General features: G+C 41.5%; 1 protein-coding gene across 2 annotated transcripts in view; it reads left to right on the forward strand.

Annotated features, from left to right (window-relative positions):
* The window catches only part of ADAMTSL1 (ADAMTS like 1), a 437,941-nt gene extending 412,323 nt beyond the window's left edge, over positions 1 to 25,618 (forward strand). For both annotated transcript variants that reach the window (XM_086771491.1, XM_086771490.1), the window contains 8 exons: positions 969 to 1,148; positions 2,993 to 3,127; positions 15,467 to 15,667; positions 17,243 to 17,423; positions 20,149 to 20,356; positions 21,604 to 21,713; positions 22,700 to 22,920; positions 24,477 to 25,618. In XM_086771491.1, the coding sequence (XP_086627617.1) occupies positions 969 to 1,148; positions 2,993 to 3,127; positions 15,467 to 15,667; positions 17,243 to 17,423; positions 20,149 to 20,356; positions 21,604 to 21,713; positions 22,700 to 22,920; positions 24,477 to 24,583 (1,343 nt within the window). In that variant the 3' untranslated portion in view covers positions 24,584 to 25,618. The remainder of the gene's footprint in view (positions 1 to 968; positions 1,149 to 2,992; positions 3,128 to 15,466; positions 15,668 to 17,242; positions 17,424 to 20,148; positions 20,357 to 21,603; positions 21,714 to 22,699; positions 22,921 to 24,476) is intronic.
* Positions 25,619 to 26,860: the final 1,242 nt, after the last annotated feature.

Raw genomic sequence — 26,860 nt, forward strand, 5'->3', positions numbered from 1 at the left:
ATGTAGGAGATATTAACTGCCTCCCACATACAGAGGGTACCACAAATGGTAGAGCATGCATTCCAGCTGTTGCCAGGATGAGTGATGTGCTGCTCCTTACAACCATGGGTCCAGACAGTATCCTTTTCTCCCAGACACAGCTCCACCAATCTGTCCCATCTGATAAGAATTCCAATACCATTTCACATAAACCAATTGTTTAGTAGTCAGTGACACTAAATTACCTGATCTAGTACGCATTTAAATCACGGCAGAAATCCCTATGCCAAGGGAATACTATCTACTGCAAGGTCTTGCCAGCTACACATTAGAACCCGTTCCTAGAAGAGGGTACTCAACATAGATGGCTGGACCTTAGATCCAAGGTAATTCTTCCTATAGTAGGTGATGAATCTGTAACAATCTTTGTCTGAAAACTCCTGGTGAGACCAGTGAAGCTGCTTTTCTGAAGATGTAAATACTAATTGTTTGCATAATTTCAAAAAGGAAGATCAGGTGAATTAATAGAAGTCCATGGAGGGATACTAACTGCACAGAAACAACTTCTGGCTCAGAAGGTTCCTGATCTATAACCAAGTGGGAGGCTGGGAGAGGCACTAGGTAATGGCTTCTTCCAGAGACAGGATACTAGGCTAGATTAATCTCCATTCTTATCCATCAAAGGCTTGCTTGTAAGAGTGATGAGTTCAGAGTTCACTTGTACAATTCCAGGACACTGAAAGGGAAGACTTCAGTTCAGTTTTAACTCTTTGCTCCAGCTCGGAGACATCTAAGAAACATAAAGGCAGGCAATATGAAAGAGTTGACTAAACACTTCTGAACTGTGAAAAATGTCACGTAGAAGTCATATTAAAATCTTGCTTTAATTGTTCTATGTTAACAATTTTGTCTGTAGCAACCATAACACTGTTGGGAACCACTATCTTACTTGCACTTACTTGCACTATGTTTTGTCAATGTTTTTCCAGGTGTTCCTGAAGCAGAAGTTACTTGGTTTAAGAACAAGGTCAAGCTGTCCTCTGCTCACCATCTGCACGATGGGGTGCTGCTAATTGCAAATGTTTCTCTGTCAGATCAGGGGTTGTACACCTGCAAGGCAGCCAATCTTCGTGGGGAGGTAACTGAAAGCTCCCAGCTGTTGGTGCTTGGTAAGTCCAGGGTATTTTGCGCTTGCAGCACTAGTAATGTGGCTGCTGGCACATCTAGCCTGCAGCACTAACCAGAGGATGTGGAAAGAGGAAACCACATACAAGCAGCCCTGTTATAAGATAATCAGTCTGTATTTGTTCTCTGGGCAGCATCGCCTGAGGCAAGGTGGTGGTAAAAGAAAGATGGAAAAGGAGAAAATGTCTAAGCACAGGGACTGCACCTCCCAGTCCTGAGATATCCAGTTTCACTCTTTCAGACTTACTAGCTTAGAAAAGCATTTATTAATCATTTCTTAAAGTAACTCTCTTGAAATGAGAATGATGCCACTTTTTCCCTGTAAAGTGCCCTGGCTCTGCTGAGCAGCCTTTCACTGGTTGATATTGACCTGTTTCACATCTAACAGATGCATAAACCCAGTGTGCTTTTAAAAAGCACTTCCCAAGTTCAGAGTAGGGCAATGTTTGCTTTTTCTTTGGTTACTAAAAAAAAAAACCAGCCCATCTGGGCAATTTGAAAAGACAATATCAGCTGTGGAGTATGGGCGGAAGTGTTACCTGGTGGTAATTGGATGTGTGGGAAAGGGCTTTCCTTGTAACTCATCTTCTGTTATTTCTCCGTGCCCGGTAGATGACTGATCCAGCCAGACTTTGTAAGTGCTTTTGTACATTTGATAGTGAAGTGTCAAATTTTGAAACCTACTCCTTGTTATTGGTGCAACACCATTAAAGCATCCATTACAGCTCTCATCTTTCATTATTTGAGTGAGCACAGGTCCCATGGATGATGCAGCTTCCTGAGGAAGTTTTAAAGTGAGATTTCTCAGTTTCACAGACAACACTAAAACCCCTTTATGAATGCTCACATGATTTCTCTGTGAATCCAGACTGGCCCCAGAAACTCAATCTGAAAAATTCTGAAAAAAAAAAATCAACTGGGTTTCAACCTATAAATAAAAACTCTCACATTGTCTTTAAATCCTTTTCTGATCTTTATACATGGCTTAGTTTTTAAAGATGTAAAGTTACTGTGCGTTATGTAAGCTGCTTATGTTTGTAGGCAAATTACATTTTTAGTTCGTTGATGGAAGAGAGAGTTCAAGCATTCATGAGTCGTACTTCTTCTGGTGCTGAATGTGATCATTAATAGAAAACTTGCTTAGTGTGTGTCATGATCTAATGGAAAGAGGATAAAGCCACCATTCACTTAAATCAAATATCCCTTCATTTCCATGACAAACAGAATTGTGAATGATAGGCAACACAACTGATTTTTAAAATAGCACTATGGTCAGTAAAGAACTAAATCCTGCAGTTCCCATCATAGATTGATCCTCTTGAGCTCTGAACTCCTATTCCTTTGGAGGTCTGCCGAAGTATACCACAGGTTTTGGCAGGGTTATAACCATATTTAATCAGGGCTTGATCCAGGTTGTAGCAGACATTAAAAAATTTTCCACTGACTACCATTGGCATTTGATTCAGCTTCTACACCGTATGAATTTACTCTTTCATCCAAGCTGCTGTAGCTCCTGATAACATATACCTTCATCACATACAAAGACAGTCAACCAGAATGCTATGGTAGCCTTCAGAGATAGTGTCTTTTATTTTGTGGTCAGACTCACCCTGATGTTATTTTAATAATTTCTTTACTGCCTTTACCTAATATGAGGCAAAGCACACCTTTAGTAGTTGCCCAAAGTTGCTTAGATTGCCCCTCTGAAATGGTAATACTGCAGAACAGCAAATAAAGCAGCAATGTCTGGTGGTGGGTTTTTTGACATGCCTGAGAAGTTTTCTGCTGTAGTGCTGCTCATCACTTCGGTCTCCCAATCTGTTACCAGAGCCTCCACGACCTCTTCCTTACCTAGAAGACCTGACAGCAGTGCTTTCCAGTGCTGGGACCAGCACTCGTTCAGTGCTGACCTCTCCTTCAGGAACAAAAATAACCGTCAGTCCAGGGAGCTCTGCTCTTATAGGTAAGTCAAGTGCTTTAAGATTTATTTAGATTTAAAAGGGTTCAGAGATTAGATTACAGTTATGTATCCAGTTATCCATCACAGTTATACAGCTGGTTATCCAGCCATGGAGTACTGCGGCAAAAGACATCAAACCAACAGTACATTGTCAGTCATAATCACTGCTGAATTGTTCTGAGAACTCAGAAACTCATTTTAAAAAAGGAGGTCCTCTTAATAGTGTAGTGCATGCAAAATAAGGGCTCCATTGTGCCATGCTTTGTAACACCCTGTAAGAAACAGTTCCTGCTCACAGGGGCTGGCAATCACATTCAACACAAGGCATGGCAAACTGGTGTACCAGCTGATCTAAAATAAGAAATGCTTGTGGTTCTGTTTTTCTTTTTCTTCTGCATTTGTGTACTGGTCTTTCTGCTGTCTGCTATTCATATTTTATGTCCTTCTTCTTCTTCAAAGCCTTTGCTAGAGTTTTGCCTATCCATCTAGACATGTTTTTCTCTTGCATGTTTTTCTCTGTTTCATTCTGTTCATTTTATTCCTCTTTGTTATATCACACAACTAATGTCTGCATAAAGCCATATAAGGAAATAATCCCCAATGAAATGCTTCTTTTCATCCTTTTCTGCCTTCCATATAGCTTTCTCATCTTTACTCTGCAAGTTCTGTTACATGCTGTAAACTCCTTTCAGATCTGTGGGTGTGATTTGTTTGCAAAGGGACTCTCATCCTTTTCTAAAGTTCAGGGTATGTTTGTTTTAAAAATTCATTTCCTGCACTGATCTTGAGCCTCTACTTACTGTCAGGCTCAGATAGGCAAACAGCTTCTCTAATGGCTTTGTTACTGCATATGGTGAAATCTTGTGAAGTCCTGCAGTCTCAGAACAATCTTTTATCTTTTCAGAGGTAGGGATCTGACACTTCTAGCAAAGGGTCTGTAGCTGGCCTGAATGTTTATAGCTCTGGTCTCTGTACCTTCCAAAACATTCTTTGCTTACATTTAGTAGCAATTTTAAGATTTTATTTTCACAATGGAGGCTTTGTATTTATGTTTTTAGTTTTGTATGGTTTACTTTTCCCCAGTGCTGACATCTGCACATTTGCAATGGCTTTTAGCATGCAGCTCTGGATTACATTTCTGCTTGCTAGAACAGACTCAGGGTTAGGGTTTCTGAAGTAACATCAATTTATATCTCTTTGGAAAGCTTTCATGTTAGAAGGTTATTAACCTTATTAAAGTTTCTGTCTTTGAGAATTTTTTTAAGTTTGAATACAGTTTTCCTGAATGTTGGTAATGAAAGTGTTGTAAGAAACTCTGCCCTTTTCCTCAGAAACAAATTCTTTTGTTTGCCACTTGATAAGAATCTTCAGGTTTTATCATGACCATTTGAACTCTGTAAGCCTGATTACTTTGTGGAATTATCTTTTTGACTTAAAGGAACATCCTAAGTTCATATATTTTCAGTAGAGTTTCTTTATCTATGCTACAAGTATTACTGAATTTTTTTTACGCAACTCCGTGGGCACATGTCCATGGGTCTTGAGCTTTGTAAATGTTAATTTTGGCAAAACTGCAGTTGTAGGACCCAGTGTTCCAAACTTCTAACACTGCTGCAGAAAAGGCTTTGGGCCTACCAAGAATACTTGTTTCCATTTGGATTCAAGCTTGTTTTTTCCTGTATTTGAAGATATTTCAGTGAGAAAATCTGAGAATCTTACAAATTCTGGCGGGGATTCACTACAGTTCCTCAAGTTTATTGTTATCTTATTGGAAACCTCAGCAGACTTCTTAAAAGATACAAAATATAATATAAAAATGTCTCCTTATCTTAGAACAGAGGAGCAGTGTATTTATTGCAGTCATGTGGCATAGTGAAAACTGAAACTTTAATGACTTTGACTTATATAGGTGAATTATATTTAAGTAAGGATACTTGCAGCAACATTGGAAGAAAGGTCAGAAATGAATACTTCCAGGAATACAGAAATGTAGGAGTACCTATAAAATGTCACAGTGAAGGAAAAAAAGATTGAAGGAGAATGTACTTTGCTTGTAACAGCACAGTAAATTTTGGCATCTGTTGCTGTGTTTAAATATTTTGTTGCAGAGGAGCTCTTTGAGTTGCACAGAAAATGTCTATGGACACAGTGGAAAAACTTCTTCCCCAAAGCTTCAGGTTCATCTCCCACAAGTCTTTTCAGAAATCTCTATCATGTTTGAAAATTTCTGAAAACATAATGCACACTTGAGGACATGCGTATTAAAGGAAGGAGAATTGCTGCATTGCACATTGTATATAATTAAATAAAGGCTTTGGACTGCATTTATGAGGCAGCCAAGGGAAGAGAAGCATCTTTATTTTGGAATGCAGCACAGGCTCATGAATTTAAAGATAAATGGGAGCATAAACAGCTAAGATAGCTAGGATCTCAAATGAAGAGAAAATCTAGCTCTTACTTGGTGCAGTGCAAGACTTTATCAATGTCTTTAAAAAGAGAAGATACCCAAGAAGAATTAAATAGTGAAATAATGGTAGCTAGCCTATTTGAAAATAAATATTGAGATAATAGCAGCTACTGTGTATAGCTGCAGTGTATATTTTTAAGGCTTACTGTATCCTGATGAAATGTTCACATTTTGGTAAAAAAAAAATAGCAACAATTTTTTGGTTTTTTTTTTTTTTTGTGAAAATAAGAGATGTCATCATTATGTAAATTATTGGCCTTTCTTCTGCTTTTATTTTTGGGTTAAAAGAATGCAATGCAAATCCTGGCATATAATGGTTATTCTAGGGAATCTGGAGATATGAGTGAACCTATGGGGAAAAACCTAGGCAATTATTTTGAATCTTGTTCCCATCCCTTTTGTCTCTCAGACTACCTATTTTCCAGTTTGTTCACTGGGAACATGCAGTCATTCTCAGCTTAGGCCTCTGGATTGTCACTTTTTGAGGTGATGCTACATCTATCCAATTTTGTGTATTTAGCAAAAAAAAAAAGTCCCTATTAGTAAGACATACTGAAAATAACTGTAAAGTTAGGTGATAAAGTGTACTTTTTTATGGCCAGAAAAGCACAGTCAGTTGTAAAAAAACAGGACATATTGCTGCTGCATATTTATTGCCTTCTCCCTGCTGACTTCCATATCAAATTTACTCACTTCACAAATCAGAACATGATTTTGCTAACTGCCAGCACTGCAAATACAGTCCTAGAAAGCAGGTTTATTTCTGGTTTTATACATTATCCCCAATGACCACAGAGTCAGAGCAGCTTAGCTGCCAATTTCACTGCTGGTTTAGAAGATAAAGAGCTGGACTATAAACTCCTGTTCTGCAAAAACCAATGTTATTTAGCAATAAAGCTGTTTTTAAAACAAAATAATAACAAAAGCCTTTAATGTAAAAGATGCAAAGGATTCCTCTTTCCAAACCCAATATTTCCCTCTCATTTTTCTTTTACTGGCAATAGTATATCCCCCTTAATTTTCTAGTAGAGTCACTTAAATGCCCAGAAGAGGCCTCAGAAAGCAGAATGGAAAAAAATTAGTTATGGTAGCCACTTTGTTTGCAATGACCAACCTTTTGAGTATGAATAAATTACTTATTCTGCAAGGGTCAACTGCATTAAAGCCAAGGCCCAAAGTTCAGGAGTGTTTTCAGTCTTCCCCCGCCCCCCCCCCCGCCCCGCAGAGGGGCTCTCTTCAAGTTTGTGGCTAGTATTTGCCTACCTGCGGATTTAAGGGTTATCTAAATGTGACAATGAACAGAAAAATTAACATGGAACTTTTTGAATGTTCTGAGGGGTATTATAGAGAGTTAAATGCTGTGCCACTGACTACTCCAGGAGAAGAAACAGATGATATAGATAGACTGATGCCATGATTAGGAACAAACCCTTTCAGCAGAGCCAGAGAAGTTAGTGCTGCATTTGCTTACTATGTATCTTGCTTTTGAGCCGTAACATCTGTAAACATAGGACTGATACTTGTTCAAAATCAGTGTAAAAAGCCATAAATGATCCATATGAACACAAATGATCTCACCAGTACAAATTTCTTGCAGTGTTTGGTGATATATTCCAGAGTAAGAATATATCCTCAGGAAAAATAAGTTTTCCTTTACTCCCTCTTGTCCTTCCACTCCCTACCATAAGCCTGCTCTAAATTTGCCTAGTTTTGAGGAGCTACTGCTGCATTAAAACTGGAAGCAGAAATGCAAAATACAAAATTATTTACAGGCTGCACAGAGTCAACAAAGAGAAAACTAATGCATAATTATGATTAAACCAGTGTCTGTGCTCCCCTAAGGAAAAAGACAGCTGCAGAAGTTGTGTAGTAGAAGTCAGATAAAATTGCGGCTATCTATCTGGGAAGTTATTTTGCACAACATCAATTTTAGCCTCCTCACTCTCTGTACTAAATTGGCCACCATGTTTGAAAAGTAGGTCTAATGCTAAAGAATATTTTTTAACAACTTTATTTTACACTAATAATACTTCCACTGTGATGAGGATAAAGCACTAGGTGCATTCATGGGATAATTTTTCCTGTTAATTGTGTTTTCCACTCCCTTCCATTTTTGTCTCAGTTAAAATTCTGCCTTGTCATACTATTTAGGAGAATTCTTAGGTCAGTGACATTTCTATAAAGATGATAATTAGAATTATTATCAACAGTATGCCATTATCATTGCAATTAATTCCATAGTCAGAGTCTATCACATTGATTACATTCTAAATTTTGTATAAAGTTCATACAGTATTGCAGTGTCTTCCTTCTGTATCAGAGTGCACCGTAGCGCTTCACGGAAACATGTGGCTTTTCATTTGCAGATGCACACTGTGTACATTTCAGTGTACACCGTCTGCGATGATCCCTCTGCTTGGTTAAGCATTTTCACCACTCTGATAGAGTGTTTGTTTTTTAGACAATCAGGCACTAGTCCTCCTGTTGCCAAGCTCTGAAACCAGAGTCAAAAGAGCAAGGTGCTCTAGGCAATCTCTTGCCTTGGGTTTTTTTTCTTGCCTGCTGTTTGGTGCCATGAATGAGCTAATCTGAGAACCACTGGTTTACAGCAGTGGCCCAGAATGCTGACACATAAATTAATATCACTGTCCTCTGAGGCAACATCTGTTTAATTTGGGGTTTTGGTAAGAGTTGCAGCTCTTGAGCTTGTGTCTCTAAACTTTTCCAGGATCACTGACCTAGATTCTGTTCTGACATAGATATAAATGATGCAGAGCTCCACCAAGGCAAGTTCTGATGAAAAACTAAGGGTATCAGGTTTGCCACAGGTATCCCAGTCTGGAGACCTGTCATTCTGACAGCTCCTTCACATAAAAGATCTTTTAGCCTCTTGCACAACTTAAGCTTTCCTCTAGAGTAAGTGTTAAGGGAGTTGTCAAACACTCTGGGATTTCCGACCTGTGGACTAAAGGACTTACACATTTTAAGTTTTGGAGCACCCTCTCCCTCCGTGTTGGTTCTCAAAACCTCTCCCAAACAGCTACAGCACTTTGTTAATAGGACAGAAGTGACAGCCTCTCTGGAGCAAGGAGCACTGGCTTTCCTGCACCTACCTGCCCTGCACCTACCTGTCCTCCACCTCCTCTGCTCTGCACTTATGTCATAGGAGTACCACCTCAGGCCCCCCCACCCCCCCCACTAAACAAAACCGCAACAACTTGTTATTTTCCTTGTGCTGCAGGAAGTTTCCTGAGCTGCTGATGTCTCAGGATGGAGCAAGTTTGTATCAGCTTAAGAGATACAGGAAGGCTTCTAGGGCAGCACTGACCTTCACAATGTGGGCTGGTACTCATGTTACACATCAGCTCTTACTCTGTTTTTTGTTGAACTCCTTGTGCTGCCCAGTTGTTCAGTGCTTGGTCCACACACCTCTTTTGAGTGTTTTTTTTTGTCCCATAAATGTACAGTTAACGTGGAGCAATGGTCAGGGAGAAGTTTACACTGAAGGGTACTCCTCTTCATTTTTGTCATGCCCTGAATAAACCCATCAGAGTTAGCTCAGGAGGTCATTTCAGCATGCGATATCCATTCTCATTGGCTCTGATTTCGTTATTTGCCACTGGTGATTTTTTTCAGCCCTATCCTTATTAATACAAGATTTCTCGGTGTGTAGGATTCCTGTTGTCAGAGTCATTTTTAGAAAACAGTATTACTACCAGAGCTTGAAAATTCACTTGCTTTTTTAGTGGGCCCACCATGTGGCTGTATATTAGGGAACATTTTTTACAACCAGGGAATGGGCCTAACTCAATTTTTGTCGAACAGTGTAAATTTACAATGTTATGTAAATGGTATCTAATAATAACAACATGTGTGGCATTGGGTAACCAGTTTAGGTGTTTTGAGAACTGTTTAAAAACCATGTCATATGTTTAGTATAGTAAGTTTCAACCACTCCTCTGGAGCCATAAATAATTCTTTAAAATACCTTATTTTTTTTTAAATGCTACTGTCATCAGCTGAATTGGCCTATTGCAAGAATTCCTAAATACATGACTTTCCCTTTCTAGCATAAATTCATGTTAATTTGACCTCCCTTAAACTATTAAAAATAAAGGTTATATTTACACTGACATTAATTCTTTCTTTTGGGGATTTTCAGGATCACATTACCTTATATAAGTTTTATTTCGTTCAGTGTATGAAAGCACTGAGAAGTAATTTGAGTAACACCCTGAGATAAGTGTCTGTATAAATTTACACTTTGTGCTATATTGAAAAGTCTTTCTCCATAACACAAACTAAAAAGACTTGTGTCTTAGTTTTTCCACTTGAGCAAAGTGGGTTTTACATACATACGACTTTCAGATGTGATCTTGCCTACCTTCATTTGGATTGATAGCATTTTAAAAATTTAAATACATCCTGTCAAATTTTCTTCCTTATGTTAGATACAGAATGGAATTAAGTTTAACTCCAGTGGGTTTAACATGCGTTTCTCATGTCAGTCACCGAAGGAGAAAGTCAGGGTTATGACAGGAAATTGGGGAAGGATTTCTCTGTGCCAGCCTGATCTCACCTACATAGAGTGAACACAGTAGCGCAGTGTGAACTACAACATAGTAGTTCAGCACCAAACTTGTGCCTGTTCAGACTGATCTGTGCCTTCTCTACATTTTGTTCCAAGCATTTTGTTCTTCATTTCACCCTTAATCTTGTTTCTATTTTGAAACTATACTTTAACTCTTTGGGTGTAGAGATTAGAGTGGAAATACTGTCAGATTTCAAACCTTGCAGCTGCATTGTATTTGTCACTTTTACACAGTGTATTGTGGTCTACCACACTTTTCTGTCAGAGTTCAGTAAAATACATACAGAATTATTGAATTTTTTTTTAGCTTGCTTTGTTTCAGTTGTAATATAACTAATAATTCTGCTGCCAAATCCCTTCTTTCCTCTTTTGTCAGGCATTTCAGATACCAGTTGGCAATAATCTTTCATCTCCCAATTTTTTGTTTGGATAGGTATAGGTTGTGACTTGCAGAGACAGGGGCATAGGCCTTGTCGTTTTTAAGTCTCCCTGAAGTCTTCTGTGAACTTTCTCTGCTACATTTATTGTACTTTGTGATGTCCTGAAACATGCAGTCCCTAACCAATTGGGATTCTTACTTTTTTTTTCAAATTCGGCCTTTTTTTGTTGATTCGAAATATTTTTAACTAATTCAGCACAAACATTTGTCTATTTTGCAAGGAGTGATCACTGATGAATAGCAAGGGTGTAAAACTGAACTTTAAGGTAGAAGCATGTAGTTGAACATTAATATCCGTGGATCCAAACTGCATACCACAGCGTGTGTTTATATCCAGACTGAGCTGCCCAGATGTACCTCTTAAATAGGAAATAATTTCCAAAGATGAAAGCATTGGCCTGAGACTAAGAAGACAAGAGTTTGATTTCCAGCTCCACTGCTGGCACATGGCTTGACCTCAGGTAAGACAGCATGCACTTCCGTGTGCCTTGGTTAGCTGCTGGGAGACTGGAAAAGGTGAGCTTACCTCCCACAGCACAGCAGCTTCAGGGCTGCAGTTGAAAAGTTAAGTAGTTTGTTGAACTCAGACCATAGGACTATTTTATTTAAAGAAATTTCAAAGAAACTGCCTCATCTTGATCTGGAGACTTCACTCAGATTCCATCTTTAATAAATATTAGAAATATTGCCTGGGATTAATCAGCAGGTCAATAGTAGGTTGCAGAGCTATTTGTTAGACAAATATGAATGCATGAAAATAATCTATATTTTAAGAATAGGTATATTTTTAAGGCAATGCTATATTTTTTTCTACTTGTATTACAAATGGTATTTAGTACTTGCAAAATTTGTTTGATGTTTTCACCATTGCTTTACGTACAGTTATGCTGATTTAAGGTATCAGGCTGCTAAAATCAACAGGTTTTGCACTTCTTTTTTTTCTGTCATTCAAGTTTGCAATTGAAAGAGTGATGCACTCTTCGTATTTTTTTCTCCTAGCATTAGCACAGTAGCCCAGAGTCTTTCTGCAGCGACAGTCATACAGAAAGTGTTGCAGAGGTACAATGGGGAGCTGAATTTGGCCTGCACTGCGCATTTATTCTTTCCTCTCAATAAATTATTACCATTATTGTGAAATGTTGATCTTCCCTTTCCAAATACCCCTTGTTATTCTTGAAGTATTACCGTTTTACCTACTAAAATATGTGATTTGTGTTAGATTTTTGTTTGTATCTCCAGCTGTTGCACACCTGTGACTCGTCCTGGCTTTGACTGAATTCAGAGTTACAGCAGACTTTGGAAGGGAGGCTGAAGGCAGTATTTTCTTCCTCTACTTAAGAAGGACTGAAGGAGGAGGGTACTCTCATGCCAGAGTTTTCACTGCTCAGAAATAGTGCCAAAAATGTTCCCTTGTCGCCCTCCAAAGGGTTCTGATGCACTAAAGCTCTGCAATAGCTCTGCTGTCTGGAAACAAAACCAGGTTTTCCTTCTCACGAATTATAGAGACAGGTGTTGAGCTTTGGAAGGATAAAGCAGTCAATGTCCACAGGGATGGGAGGAAATAAAGAATAGGTGTTGGTAATCTACATTAAATGGTTTTAAAATTATTCCTGGGAGATAACAAGGAAATATGAATGGAATATGGCTTTTTATTGTACTCTGGTTTGCACTTAATATACGTAAAACATTATCCCACAGCTTATACATCCATACATGTGGGAAACATATAGGAAATGTCACTTGTGAAATGTGATTGATGCTTGTTCTGCATACACAAATGAGAAGTATCCATTACATATAAGTCTCATAGGTGTTAGTAAAGTTTCATGGTTAAATGTTAAAAAACATAATAATTGTTCACTGGTAGAACGTATCTAGGGAATAGCATTTGAGTTTTTTCCCCTGTATTATCGATTACTGTCTGTTCCTTTAATTAATATTTTATATATACGTTTGGAAGAAGAAATAATATATAAGGCAAGTAAAATAGTACTAGGAAAACTATACTGTTTTGCATTACAATAAAATTTTAAAATAAAACCAGGCATGAACTAGTACCATTTGCACACTGAAGGCAATTTCAGATCCTCTGTGTTTAACATCAAACTGACCTTTCTGCTTTCTTCATTTATCCTGTGCAGACTGTTTGCAAATGCAAACAATAAAACTGAGCTGACAGCACATCTTTGTCAGCTGTCATGGCTATATGCTGACGTGTGGAAATCCCTGCAATTATCTTAAAAGACAAGCAAACTGTAAAAAAATGGGATACTGTAGGCAAGAGACAGTCACTTATTTTTAGGTTTGTCCATTTCCTGTATATTGCTTTGTTTTCTGTTGGTTTTAAGTGAGGCAGCCTTAAACCCGTGAAGCTGAAATCTTTCATTTCACTCATTTACTTGAGAATGAGTATCTTGGAAATTGGATGAGTTGTTTTTCACCACAAAGGTAGGAAAAAACATGTCAATACTCAGGACAAAAGAAATAATGTAAAATGAGGCATAGCAGGAATAAATGGAGAGCTTAGAGAAATAAGAAAAAGGACTGAGCAGCAAAGCAAGCTGTGTCTTTGTGGTCAGGAAGTGAGCGCTGAGCTGCCAACAGTAAAACTGCATTAGACCTTGCCAAGAAAATTAAAACAAATAGCAAAGGCTCTTTTCCCTTATAAATAAAAGTGGAAAAAGGGAAGAGAGGAGACCACTGTGAGCAGTGTGCACTCTCTCATTCTGCCTTTTTCTTCCCTTTTTTCCTTCTTTTTTAATATTTAGCTACATTAACTAGTTATTTGCCAGTGAAACACTGTCATTGCAATCACAGAGCCTGTTGTGTGTACCACCCACCTGCTGCCAGGAATTGGCTGGACGGCCACACTCAGAGAGTGGTGGTCAATGGCTCAATGTCCAAATGGACACCGGTGACGAGTGGGACTCCTCAGGGGTCTGTATTGGGCCCAGCCCTGTTCAACATCTTTGTCAGCGACATGTACAATAGGATAGAGTGCACCCTCAGCAAGTTCGGCAACAACACCAAGCTGTGTGGTGCCATCGACATGCTGGAGGGGAAGGACGCCATCCAGAGGGACCTTGACAGGCTGGAGAGGTGGGCCCATGCCAACCTCATGAAGTTCAACCAGGCCAAGTGCAAGGTCCTGCACCTGGGTCATGGCAATCCCAGGCACAAATACAGGCTGGGCGGGGAATGGATTGAGAGCAGCCCTGAGGAGCAGGACTTCGGAGTGCTGGTGGACGAAAAGCTCAACATGAGCAAGCAATGCACCCTTGCAGCCCAGAAGTCCAATCGCATCCTAGGCTGCATCAAGAGGAGCGTGGCCCGCAGGTCAAGGGAGGTGATTCTCCCCCTCTACTCTGCTCTGGTAAGACCCCACCTGGAGTACTGCGTCCAGTTCTGGAGCCCCCAACATAAGAAGGACATGGACTAGCTGGAGAAGGTCCAGAGGAGGGCCATGAAGATGGTAAGAGGGCTGGAGCACCTCTCCTGTGAGGACAGGCTGAGAGAGTTGGGGCTGTTCAGCCTGGAGAAGAGGAGGGTCTGGGGAGACCTGATAGCGGTCTTCCAGTACCTGAAGGGGGCCTAAAAGAAAAATGGGGAGAAACTCTTCAGTAGGTCCTGTTGTGACAGGACTAGGGGTAATGGTCTCAGAATAGAGGGAGGAAGATTTAGATTAGGTATTAGGAAAAATTTTTTTACCATAAGGGTGGTGAAACACTGGAACAGGTTGCCCAGAGAGGTGGTGGATGCCCCATCCCTGGAAATATTCATGGCCAGGTTGGACGGGGCTCTGAGCAACCTGATCTGGTTGGAGATGTCCCTGCTACTTGCAGGGGGGTTGGCCTAGATGACCTTTGAAGGTCCCTTCCAGCCCTAACCGTTCTATAATTCTATGATTCTATGAGATGCATCAAAGTGCAGAACTAGCCTAAGCCACAGACAGTCCAAGCAATATGTGCCATCCCTTGTGCATGGTTTTTCTGGCACCCAAGCCCTGCAATTGGTGTGGATGGGTTGCACCTCAGGAAATAAGTAAGGCAATGTAGCTCTCTTTCCCATGATATGCAAGTCTCACAAACCCTCTGCAATTCTTCATGAAACTGTCAAAGTGTGCAGCTGGTATGAGGATCACAGGAGATAGTATCTTACAGATACTCTGCCTCAGCTCATCAGGCAAAGAACTTGCTGTGTACCTAAACCTCATCAATTATGCTGAGGACCCGTAGGTATACTCATACAATGCCTCAGAACAGCAAGTTTTCTTCAGTTGGTGGTTTTGGTTGGTTATTGCTTGGAGAATTGCCCATTGCTGTGACCAAAAAAAAAAAAAAAAAAAAAACCCAAAAACAAAACCTCTAAAGGCCCAATTTTATCTATTTGGTTTTTTCCACAGTTTTTTTCTGTAACAAAAATTTTGTGTAAACTTCTGTGTAACAAAAACTTCTGATTTTTAATAAAAAAAAAAAAAACCAAGAGAGGAACATGACCCTGTGGTATAAAAAAGAGGTTAGGAGACTAAGTTCTGGAGCTCAGGCTAGGTGTGTAAACTCCCTGTCCCACTTTCCTCTGTACTAAAGTGAGGATGTCCTAAACCAATGGGAACCTTAGGACACTTAATATAAATATTTCCAAACTGATCTGAGATTTTCATATCTGATGATTAACTGGCTGATGAGAAGGTATTCTTTACCACAGTATTCCTGTTTTTCATTGTGAGAAACGGAGGAGAAAATGAGGTAGAATTGGTTTTTTCCCCATATTTTGACCCCTACAAAGCACCTAACTTTGCAGCAAGTTCAGTACTCAGCAGGTTTCTTTCATGTCCTTGTTTTTTAGGTTGCGCTGTGGATGGTCATCCAACTCCAAACATCACCTGGCTTTACTCTGGTGAGCCTGTCAATCTGCAGCATCGCCTCCTGGCAGCGGGCCGGATTCTTCAGATACTCAACGTCAGTGATGCTGCTGATGGTGAATTCAGCTGCCTTGCTCAGAATGAGGCTGGCTCGCTCACACAGAAATCATCTCTGGCAATACAAGGTAACTTTCCAGTTTAATCCCTGCTGCCCTGTGAAGCTCTTGACGTGAACTTCCCTGCACTGCCTTTTTCATCCTGGATTTCTGCTCTCTGAAGCCAGGACAGTCACCCGCAGCAGGAAATAGGTGTTTTGGTGTTTCACTGCTGTGGATATAGATTTGCAGGACTATCAGGTACCTTACAGTGTCTTAGGTTTTACTTTACCAAAATGACACCTGGTATTTCTGGCCTGCTGAGCATAAAATACACCTTACTGATTCAAACTATATTTATGTTTGTTGAGACTGGACAAGATTCTTATCCAGAGGCTTAAGACAGAGGTGTCACAGTTTGAACTCCTAAAATTAGAAACCCCTCTGTTAATCTACTAAAGTCAGTGTGTGTTTTACCGTCTCTTCTTGTTTGAAAACTCTTCACTTGTAAAAATGTTGCAACTGTTACATTTACCCTACAAATAAGCTGAAGGTGACAAAGAAACAGAACAGAGCAATGCGGATGGATTGGAACAGAATATGCAGCTGTTGTTGCTCTAATTGTCAGGGATGGAGTGGAGCAGAATTGAACTTTTCCATAATTTTGCCATAAAACCTTAAGTGTGTGGCAACTCCCCATTCATCTTCAGGATGGATGATCTGTATGATCTACCTGGTGAGAAACCCACTGTTGTACAATCAGGGAATCATAGATACTGCTGGTAACTGCAGTCAACCACATCTTGAAAAATTCATACACCTTTAAAAATAAACATGGAATGTCCTGTATCACTGGTGTCTGGCTATGCTTAGCTATTCTACCATGTCATTTCACTTTCAAAGAATCATAGAATAATAGAAAGGTTTGGGTTGGAAGGGACCTTTAAAGGCCATCTAGTCCAATCCCCCTGCAAGGAGCAGGGACATCTCCAACTACATGAGGTTGCTCAGAGCCCCATCCAACCTGGCCTTGAATGTTTCCAGGGATGGGGCATCTACCACCTCTCTGGGCAACCTATGCCAGTGTTCCATCACCCTCAGTGTAAAAAATTTTTTTTGTTATATCAAGTCTGAATCTGCCTCCCTCTATTTTAAAACCATTACCCCTCGTCCTATCACAACAGGCCTTGCTACAGAGTTTCTCCTCATCTTTCTTTTAGGCCTCCGTTAGGTACTGTAAGGCAGCTATAAGATCCCCCTGGAGCCTTCTCTTCTCCAGGCTGAACAGCCCCAACTCTCTCAGCCTGTCCTCATAGGAGAGGTGCTCCAGCCCTCTTATCATCTTTGTGGCCCTCCTCTGGACTCTCTCCTACTGGTCCACATCCTTCTTGTGTTGGGGGATCCACAGCTGGATGCAGTACTTTCCATGACTGATGCTTCTAAGCACCAAAAAATTGAGTTTGTTACACCAAAGACATTCAGTGGCTTACATCAGCTAGAATCCTGTTCCTTCTTTGGTGCCTTGTAGGCAAGGCTAGCTCCCCTTCACATGAGACACTGAGTTCAAATATTTAATCCTGGAAACATCTCTGACTCTTTCTTTTCTACGGGTCTCCTGCTGGCAGTTTTTTAGTGTTAATGTGTCTCTCCCACACTCTTTGGCAGAATACCGGTGGTCAGTGGACAAGCTGATGGCTTGTTCAGCTTCCTGCGGCCACAAAGGGGTACAGCTACCCCAGCTGAGGTGCTTACTGGATGGGGGCGAAGTCAACATATCCCACTGCAAAGAGAAGCCAAAGCCAGCCCTGCAGCCCATCGCATGCAACAGGAGAGACTGCCCTTCACGGTTTGTCTGCCTCATGTTAAGATGTCATATGTGCTTTTAAGATGTACTTAAAGAGTTCTTTGCACTAGATATCATGCTATTGCAGCCCGTTTGGTGCCTGTCTGGAGAAAAGTCATGGCTAAAAGAGAGTTTATGAGTGCTTAACATAGACAGTTGGGAATTTGTAGCAGGATTTGTGGAAAACGTTGGCAGTGCATGGTTTCTACCATGTACTCTACCACTCTCTAGAAAGAGAGTTTAGTCCTTCAGTAATTAGGTTAGAAAATAAGAGGGAGGCTATTGTGTCTTTACTAGCAAAGTTCACAACTTGATTTGCCTTGGGTAATTCCCACCCTATGTTGGACATAAATATCATGCCTGTTCCTGAGCTCTGTACATACGGGAGTTTCATCACCCAAGAACTTTAGGGCCATACCTTTTTTGTGTTCCATACAGCTTCATACCAGTTTATCCCAACGATATAATAGACAAGAAGCTAGGTGAGTGTTCTGGTTTTATTTAGTGAGCTAATGTATTTATGTGGGTGTTTTGGGGTTTTATTCTGATTTCTTGTGTTGCCTGAATATTAAGGGCAGAACTGTAGCTGTGGCTCAAAGAATTCCCTGAGCAGAGTGGAAACATCTTCTATAAAATGGGCACATCATATCAGATCTAGTGAGCATGAGGGGGGATCAGACTGAGTTCTGCCTCCTTTTGGAGATTGCTAGCTTGTGGTTTCCTTGGGACTAACTCTCTGCCCCCATAATCCCCTGTTTTTCGGTTACTGTTAAACACAATGGAGCCAGGACAGCTTGAAAGATTTATGACTACACTTAGATCTAACTCTGCTGCTTCCTCCCCACACAAAACACTTTCCTTCTTTGGCATCCTTTGATGCAAAGAAAAATACATCCTGAGTGCCAATCTAGAGGGTCAGTGTTAAAAATGTCCTGCTTCTGGAATTCGGTGGCTCCTTAGCTGAGATGTGTAAACATACTTTTCCATGTTTTTCTTGGTTTTCACTCCCTCGTCTCCCTTATTTCCACTGTGGACATGGTGTGTTTCAGTATACAAGCACTTTAAAGTAGTCCAGATCTCAAGAGAAATTTAGTACAACTTCTCTTATTCAACAGTGATTTGGTACTTGTATTAAATAAGAGTCTTACCTGAGGCAAGGAGAGGTGCTAAGCAACCTGATGAGAAGTAAACAGCCAGATTTACCACTCTTGCTGTGTCTTGGGTATGTGGCAAGGTTCTGTTTAATTACCTTTGAAAATATATTCCTACCCCTCTTTGCAGGAAAATGTTTTCTGAGTTGCCAGCTGAGTAATAAGAAGGAAACTGAAAGAGATTTTTATGAAATACAAAACACACTCATTAGCAGCAGTTTTCCTTGGTGATGGCAGTAAATTCCGCAGGAGTGGTTTATGTCTTTTTCTTCCCTGAACTATAATGCAACCCACAATTCTCCCTCAGCTGCTGAGAAACTGCTGAGATGTAAGCTTCAAAATAAACGTTGATTGAAATGCAGAGCAGAGCTTTATGAGGGATGCAGAAACTTCAGATTCAACCTCACCAAACTGCACAAAAAAAAAAAGTAGCAGTGGTTTTGTTTTCCGTGTTGGCAGTGTGTTTGTTTATATACCTGTTTCTGTGACCACGAGAGTTAATCACCCACAGAAGACTGAGGAATAGCAATGGGTGGCTCTCTATGGGACTGGAGAACACCTATTGCCTATTTTGAAAAGTAATGATAAACTCTGCTGATGAGGGATGTGATAGGCACCATTTTCCTCCCAATAACACACAAATCCTGCCAAGTATCCTGAAACTTATTGAAGCAAACTGCTGACTTGGCCATAAAATTCTTCAGGAAACTAATACTCAGTTGCATCCTTCCTGTTCCTACCTACCTCCTTCCCACTGCACAAGTGTTTCCCTTAATGATCCTTAAAGAAACAAAATGTGTCCTCCATCTTGGTAACAGTTTGGACCTGGACTACTATTTTCTGTTGTTACAGGCTTTTTAGTAGTTAGACTGGATTTTTTAAACCCCAGCACACAGGGATTCGAGCCTCAGCCTCAGCTGACAAATGCATGGTCTGAGCTCGAGAGGAAAGAACAAAGGTGTCCTCTGACCCTGGGCTGACTATGCACCAGCCCCATCCCTGAACAACCTTCAGGCTTTTCTGGATTATCCCAGCTGTCAGGGGCATAACAGAGCAGGCAGACACCAGCAGGACCCAGCAGGCTTTAAGCTATTCTGTCAGCAGTGAGGTCAGAGTGGCCCGTGAGCTACTCCAGCAGCTTTACAGAGATAGTTTTCCCTACTAAGGAGTGTAAATGCGCTAGTCATTGCTGGCGTTGTGACTGTCACCTGTGACTGAGGCCTCTGTGGCACACTGGTATAAAACTAGCCATGCCGAACACCTATGCCCGGGCTAAAAATATTTACTGAGCCTTTTAAAATAGCCTTAAGGGCTAGAAAATGAATTCTGACCCCAAAGAGCCTTGAGAAAGACAATTTCATGAAAAATGTTCTCTTTTCTCAACTGTCATCCTCTGAGCAGTTTTCAATGACTACTGTGGGAGGATGAGGCCCTCAGCACCTTCCAGGATCACACCCTAAATGAACCAAGCCATTGTTGCCTTTCTTGGGTCGAACATACAAAGACCTGTTGACACCAGTGGTCCTGCAGATAGTGGCACGTATCTGCTTCCTGACCCGTTCACCTTCCTCCCACAGATGGATGGTAACATCATGGTCTCCTTGCACACGGAGCTGCGGTGGAGGCATCCAGATGCGGCGAGTGACGTGTCAGCGCCTGACAGCGAAAGGCAGCTCGGTCCCAATGTCGAATGACGCTTGTGCCCAGGTGTCAAAGCGCCCCATGGACACACAGAACTGTAACAGGCAGCCCTGTGTTGAGTGGGTGGCCTCCTCCTGGGGCCAGGTAAGGAACAAGCCAGCAGTCCAAGGACAGCCTTATAGTGTGGGCTAGGAAAAAGTGACAGAAAATGAGAGGAGTGATTTTGCACCCTCGTACCTTTACGTTATGGTCTGTGGGCTTTTGAGTTTGTTCATCTCTTTCAACTTCATATTTGATGCACTGCATGCTTGGTTTTTCTGTAGCTTTCCGTGATCCCTAGAAATGCGGCTTGTGAACAGGACTTTTACTGCAGACCCCTGTATTGTCCCTCGTGGAAAGATCTGCAGCTCCTCTTTATAGTGACAGGTGACACATCTGGAAAATAGCCTTCTCCAAGTCTTCATTCCTCTTTGCACCCAGTAATTGTGTTTCAGTTTTGGTTGGCAGGAGTTAGGACTGATGACTGGGACACGGAGGCTGTGTAATAACCTGGTTTTACAAAGGTGCTGATGTGCCTGAGCATGGCAAGATGTGGGATATTTCTGTATTTGCTTCATGCTGAAAAGCAGAATGGAGAGCTAAAAGCATTTGCAGGCTACTTCATGCTGTTTTGCAGATCTTCAAATCCTCGGTCTGTCCTTGAATATAATTTGCAGATACTTAGAAAAACAAACTGTTTCCTGACAGTTGATATAATTTTAAAAGAACACATGCTTCATACCTATAGCTAATTACAGTTTCATTGAAGGAGAGGATTAGAAGAGTTAAACAGTAAGGTAGTGATTGATAAGCTTGAGCAGGTTAGGATAAGCTCAGTACTGGAGCAAGCTTGCAGATCAGCTGTGTTCATCATGCTTACTACTTCTTTTAATTGTCCTACAATGCTTTAAAATTATTAAATAGAGCGACTATGTTCTTGGTTCAATGTGTTCTTGGTTATTGACTATTTGCCCATAAATTGTGATAGTACAAGCTGCAAAATGCACAGTAAAATGAATATATTGAGGTTTCCTGTGTGGATCATAGGCTTTTGGCTAATGACATGAGACCATTTTATTTTCCCTAACAGATGTGTTTAAGGTTGAACTATTGAAGAGGTTATGAATCTACAGAGCAGATACAGAAATGCAGTTTTAATGCTGCTGGAGCAGAGTGAGGTAGGGCAGAAGATGACTGTGCACTCAGCCTTCAAAGCCCGCAGAGCTGCAGGAAGTGCTTGAAAGCTCAACACTGGCTGCGCAGCAGTATGAACTTTATTTCACCAGCAGTCGTATAAAAAGGGAACATGTCCTGCCTTATAGCTCCATTAAGTGATTTTTCTGTGTTCACAGTGTAATGGGCCTTGTATTGGCCCACGGCTGGCTGTACAGCACAGACAGATATTTTGCCAGACCAAAGATGGGACTTCTGTGTCATCTGATCAATGCAGTGCCTTGCCAAGGTAGGACAGAAATCCCTTATGTTTGAAACCACTACCCTTTGCAGAGATGTTGAATGAACTAGTGACTTAACTGACAGTTTATAGGCTTCCTCTATTTTACAAAGAGGTCATGCTGCAAGCCATACTGTTAGGTGGTACAGATCTCACCAGGCTTAAGCCTAGGCTTCACTATTTGTTCCTATGAGCCCCAGAAAAAAAAACACTAGTTGTCCAACAACTGGGAAGTCTTCTAGGCATCCAGATCCTGACTGAAAGGCTGTGCTATCTCTTCTTAAACTGACAATCTCCTTCCCTTTTATTTAAACACAATCTGGGGAAAAAAAAAAGGGGACTCCACAGTCTTTGTTTCCTTGCAGATAAACTCCACTGTCAATATTATAAAGATATATTTACTTTACATGAGACTGCCTGATCATGCCTGATTGTGACTGAAAATTAATATAATTGGCTCTTTGGCTCCCATTCATCTATTTTCACCATCTGTGTGATAAATAGGTGGGAAAAAAGTGTGCCTGTGCATCTTCTGTGAGACTGTACTGAAGGGAAAAGGAGGGTTTTAGAGAATTGGTTTTGTTCCCACCAGCTGTAAAGCCATAAAAAAGTTACAAAGCCCTACTGAGTCTTGCTGGTCACCACTTCTCTCATTGCATTTTTTTCAGTAGACCTTTGGTTTGGCACTTGGTGGAAAGGACGTTTCAGCCAAATCCTTAAATAGTTCAAATGGTCATTTAGCTCCAGTATTGCTACACCAGTGTGCGCTCGCTGAGGGTCTGGTCCTTCAGTGAAGTTACAAACTGCCTTTCAGTGCAATGGAGTTACCCCCACTTGCACTTGTTGAAGACCTAACCCACACGGTGCTCTGAGTGAATTACATTTGGGATATGGAAGGCTTGTTGTCCCCAGAACTTGCATGACACTGGAGTGGTGTGCAGTTGCTCCCTGGGCAGCATGGTGATGGGTCACCCCTCCCTCCCTCTTGCCTGCAGGCCCTTGAGCACCCAGAACTGCTGGACTGATGTCTGCGGCGTGCACTGGAGGGTCAGCCTGTGGACTGTCTGCACGGCTACATGTGGAAACTACGGCTTCCAGTCCCGACGTGTGGACTGTGTGCATGTCCGCACCAACAAGCCCGTGCTGGAGCACCACTGCTCCTGGAGGCCGCGGCCGGCGAACTGGCAACGGTGCAACATCACACCTTGTGAAAACGGTACTTTGCTGAGAGGAAGGGAGGTGGTGTGGCACAAGGGGAGGAAAGAGCTGTCTCTCAGAAATGCACCACGTGACCTTGCAGCTGGGCATCCTGGGGAACCTCCAGCCCGAATATGTGCAAAATGCCATGTCCAAAATTTAGCATCCAGTGGGGAATGATGCCCATTGTGGTTTGTTGGCAATGGTGTTATTGCTGGGATTGCATCCCCTGCTTGATAGTGTGAAATAGCTGGTGCAGTCTTAATGGTACAGACAGAAAGAAAAACACGAATCAGAAGCAGACTGCTGGCTGTAGTTAAAATACTGTAAGTCTAAATCCAGTGGGTAGGTTGATGATGGAAATTCCTGACATGGAAGCTGCTTGCTTTCAGGTGATAAACAACTAACTGGGCCTGCAAAAGGACTAGAAAAGTTACAAGTATTTAAAGACCAAAAAAGAACAGATGGTGTGCCTTTTTGGAAACAATGCCCCACTATGGCAACGTCTGCTTCGGAAACTCCAGGCAGCACAAATTTAAATCACTGTCTTTTCATTTGCCCCAGCTCCCACTTCACGTGCTGATTTTGATGGGCAGACCCATCCTCTAGCATGCAAGCCAGTTGCTGTGCAGTCACCGCAGAAGCAGCAGCAAAACCCACCTGCACTTGCCTACAGCCATGTCAGCTCTGATGCTCCCTCTCAGCAGAGGCAAAGCAGACTCTGTAGGCCCAAACCCGTGAGCTGATATTTTGGGTGCCCTATTGGAACTGGAAGGGCTGAGGAAGCTTACAGGTACCAAGCAAGACCTTTGCTGCCACTCCAGCCTCTTCCTGCTGTACAGAAATGTCCCACATCTAGACAACAGTGGAGTTGTTTGGCACAGCTATTACTGGAGAGAGCCGTACAACTGCCCTCTGATGATCCCCCTTTCCAGCCTTAGCATAGGAAGTGGGACTCCCTCAGGCAACAACACACTTAAGGTCTTGCAGGGATATTGGACAGTCTTCAAATCTGGAGCTCAAAAGCTGGAGGCTGTGGGCCTCAAGAACTGTCCAGATCATACCAGGACCTTCAAAAGGTGTTTTGACATCTTCACCCTGGGCTGTGCTTTGCAACACCTGTGTGAAAAACACAACCCAACACCTGGTCAGCTGGGGTGGTGCTCCCACATCTGTCTCTTCAAATGCAAAAGGTTGGCCCAAGTGCCTTTGAGCTACTCTGTTAAAATAAGTTTCCAGTTTTATTAACTACTTCATCTTTGGTTTAACAACTATTTTGAAGCTCCTAGAGCATCCTTCGTAGATGGCAAACTGACAGAGTGTTTGAGCAGCCTCAGAAGCCCTCTCCCCAGGCTCTGAAAGCACAGGTTGCCCACCACTTTCTCCTTTGAGCCTTCGGCTTCTTGAAGTCCCCACTCAGTCTTTGCAGCAAGTCAAGCTCATGCTCGTGGTGAGACCTCCCAGCACAAAGCTGTCTTGGTTCCACTCTTGGCCACCCTTGGAAATGTTCTGAAGTAAGAAATCCTTCTTTCATTGCTTCATCACCATTTCTCCTTTTTGTTTCCCCTTTGGCAGTGGAGTGCAGAGACACCACGAGGTACTGTGAGAAAGTGAAGCAGCTCAAACTCTGCCAGCTCACCCAGTTCAAGTCGCGTTGCTGTGGGACTTGTGGAAAAGCTTGAAGATAACAGCGATGAAAACGGAGGAACAAGGGGATCACAGCCTTTGCTTCACTGAGGCAAGGACTCTTATAGAAAATATAAATGGAATGGAATTCTTTTTTTTTCATTTTATTTATTTATTTCCCTTTGAAAAAAAAAAGAAAAGTTTTAACCAAATCATTGTTCTAAAGGGACTTGACAAGTTTCCCTTCTATGAATCTGAGAGACAGACTGCAGCAAAACATGGTCATGAGAGTAGACCACAAAGAGTCAGTGAGCCCCACACCACCAGCAATGGGCCTCAGAGGAGTGGGGCTGCCCCATAATCCATGTACATGCCTGGAGACACACCAAGAGACAGATGGGGAAGTTGCTTTATAAACCTATTTGTTACATTCTAGATTGAATTCCTTTTTTTCTTTTGAAATCACTCTCTCCTTCTCACACCAGGCCTTCAAACAATTCCAGAAATCCTTGTGATCTTTGAGGATCTGGTGTCTGGGGAAGTTGAACAATGGTGTGTAACGTGAGTTAGTCTCACACACACCTGAAACACACCTGAAAATGTTCACAGGTTATGCTTGTGAGGGAAGACTGGGGCCAGAAGGGTTGCCCTCAGCACAGGGTCAAGGTGATGATGTTAATTATTATCCAGGAGAAGGAGAGAAAGTGTGATCTGCTATTGACAGACTGTAGTACAAACCTGCAAATAGTGTCCTGTAGTGAGCATGACAGGAAAGACAGACATTGTCTGTGATATAGAGGAGCCTCTTCGCATACTGCATCCCACGAACACTTATTTGGAAGAGAGAGGAGTACCAGTTCCCAGAGTTCAGGTGCTTTCAGACCTGGGGTTTTGGAAAGGAACTTGAGGAAGTGGGTTTTCCTACCCTGCTAACATGAAATTTCACTCTCCTGGCAGCCAAGCCTTTTGGATAAATAGTAGAAAAGAGCTGTATTCTGATTTCCTGTGGTTATTCCTACTCAGTAGAAACAGAATGGATTCAGCAGAGGACTAATGCCAATAGTTTTTAACAAACTTGCTCCTCTCCACCTGCCTCCTTAGGCGCTATAAAGCAGGCGCTATAAAACAGGCGCTATAAAGCAGTACGGTTTTAAGCCCGTGTATAATGCCCTGAAGAGATGATCTAGAAAGTGAGGCTTAGACAACACACCCACAGCATGACTTTGCTTGCTGTCTGGGAGTTTTTCTCCCTGGCCAGCTGCAGTGGTTATTCAGCCAGTGAAGTGCTTCATCCTTTTAGTTCCTGAGCACTCTCTGCTCTGCTCTGCTCAGAATAGGACCCTAAAATTAGAGGAAATCTCCAAAGTAGAGGGTTTGAGCACTGTGAAACTTTCAAGAAGAGCTATCTGGATCTAAGGCTTTGGTTCAAAACCATATCTAAATTAAAGGCTTGGCTGTGCCCCCCCGTCACCTCCAGTGGGGCTCATGTCTTGTGGTATATTAATGAAATGCTGTTCAAGTCCTGCTGTGTTACAGCTTCCATGATATGTGGATTTTTCAGCAAAACTGGGAGTCCACTTTGAGGTCAGTGCCAGGTTAATGACATTAAACTGTCTTGAGTTGGGTTACGTCCAAACACATCTGGCAGTGAACGCTCTTACTACAAATGGGTCTTCAAGAAATAGTGTCGCTAAGCATCAGTGTAACTTTTTATTTAAAAAAAAAAAAAAGAAGAATGTCTTTCTATGTATGTAAATGTATATCTTTTCTGTATATTTATTAGGATTTCTTGTATAAAAAGTGCAATATTAATAATTGTACATTATTTTGTCCGGATAAAAGTATTTTGTTGTTTTTTTTTTAATCTCCCCCAAATTTTGTTCCTCTAAAATCAACAGTAATATTGTATTTCTCTTAATTTTAATAGCACTTGTATTTAATTTGGGATCTGCTTCACTGTGCACAGAGTGCTTTATGAACTATGACATGAGTGAGGGATGATTTTTTAATTTGTGAAATGATAGTTATGCATGGAATGAAGGACAATTCCTTAATAACAATAACGATGATGATGATGACAATGTGGTGGATATTTCTAGTATAGTAGTTAACAAAGAGAAGTATGGGGAAGTATTTTAATTTCTTTAATAGCAAAACATATTCAGGTGATCGCATGTTGAACAGTAGCTGTGTAACTGTGCACAGGATAAACATGAAGGATCAGATCTGGAGGGGTCACTGTGTTGTCCCTGCACAGTGTGGATTTAATGTCACATGTCTCTCCTCTGAATTGTGACTTGGCAGCATCTCAGTAAGATGAGGATTGCTGGATA

The sequence above is a fragment of the Chlamydotis macqueenii genome, chromosome Z, assembly GCF_036417535.1.
Source record: "Chlamydotis macqueenii isolate bChlMac1 chromosome Z, bChlMac1.mat, whole genome shotgun sequence".
NCBI classification, from domain to species: domain Eukaryota; kingdom Metazoa; phylum Chordata; class Aves; order Otidiformes; family Otididae; genus Chlamydotis; species Chlamydotis macqueenii.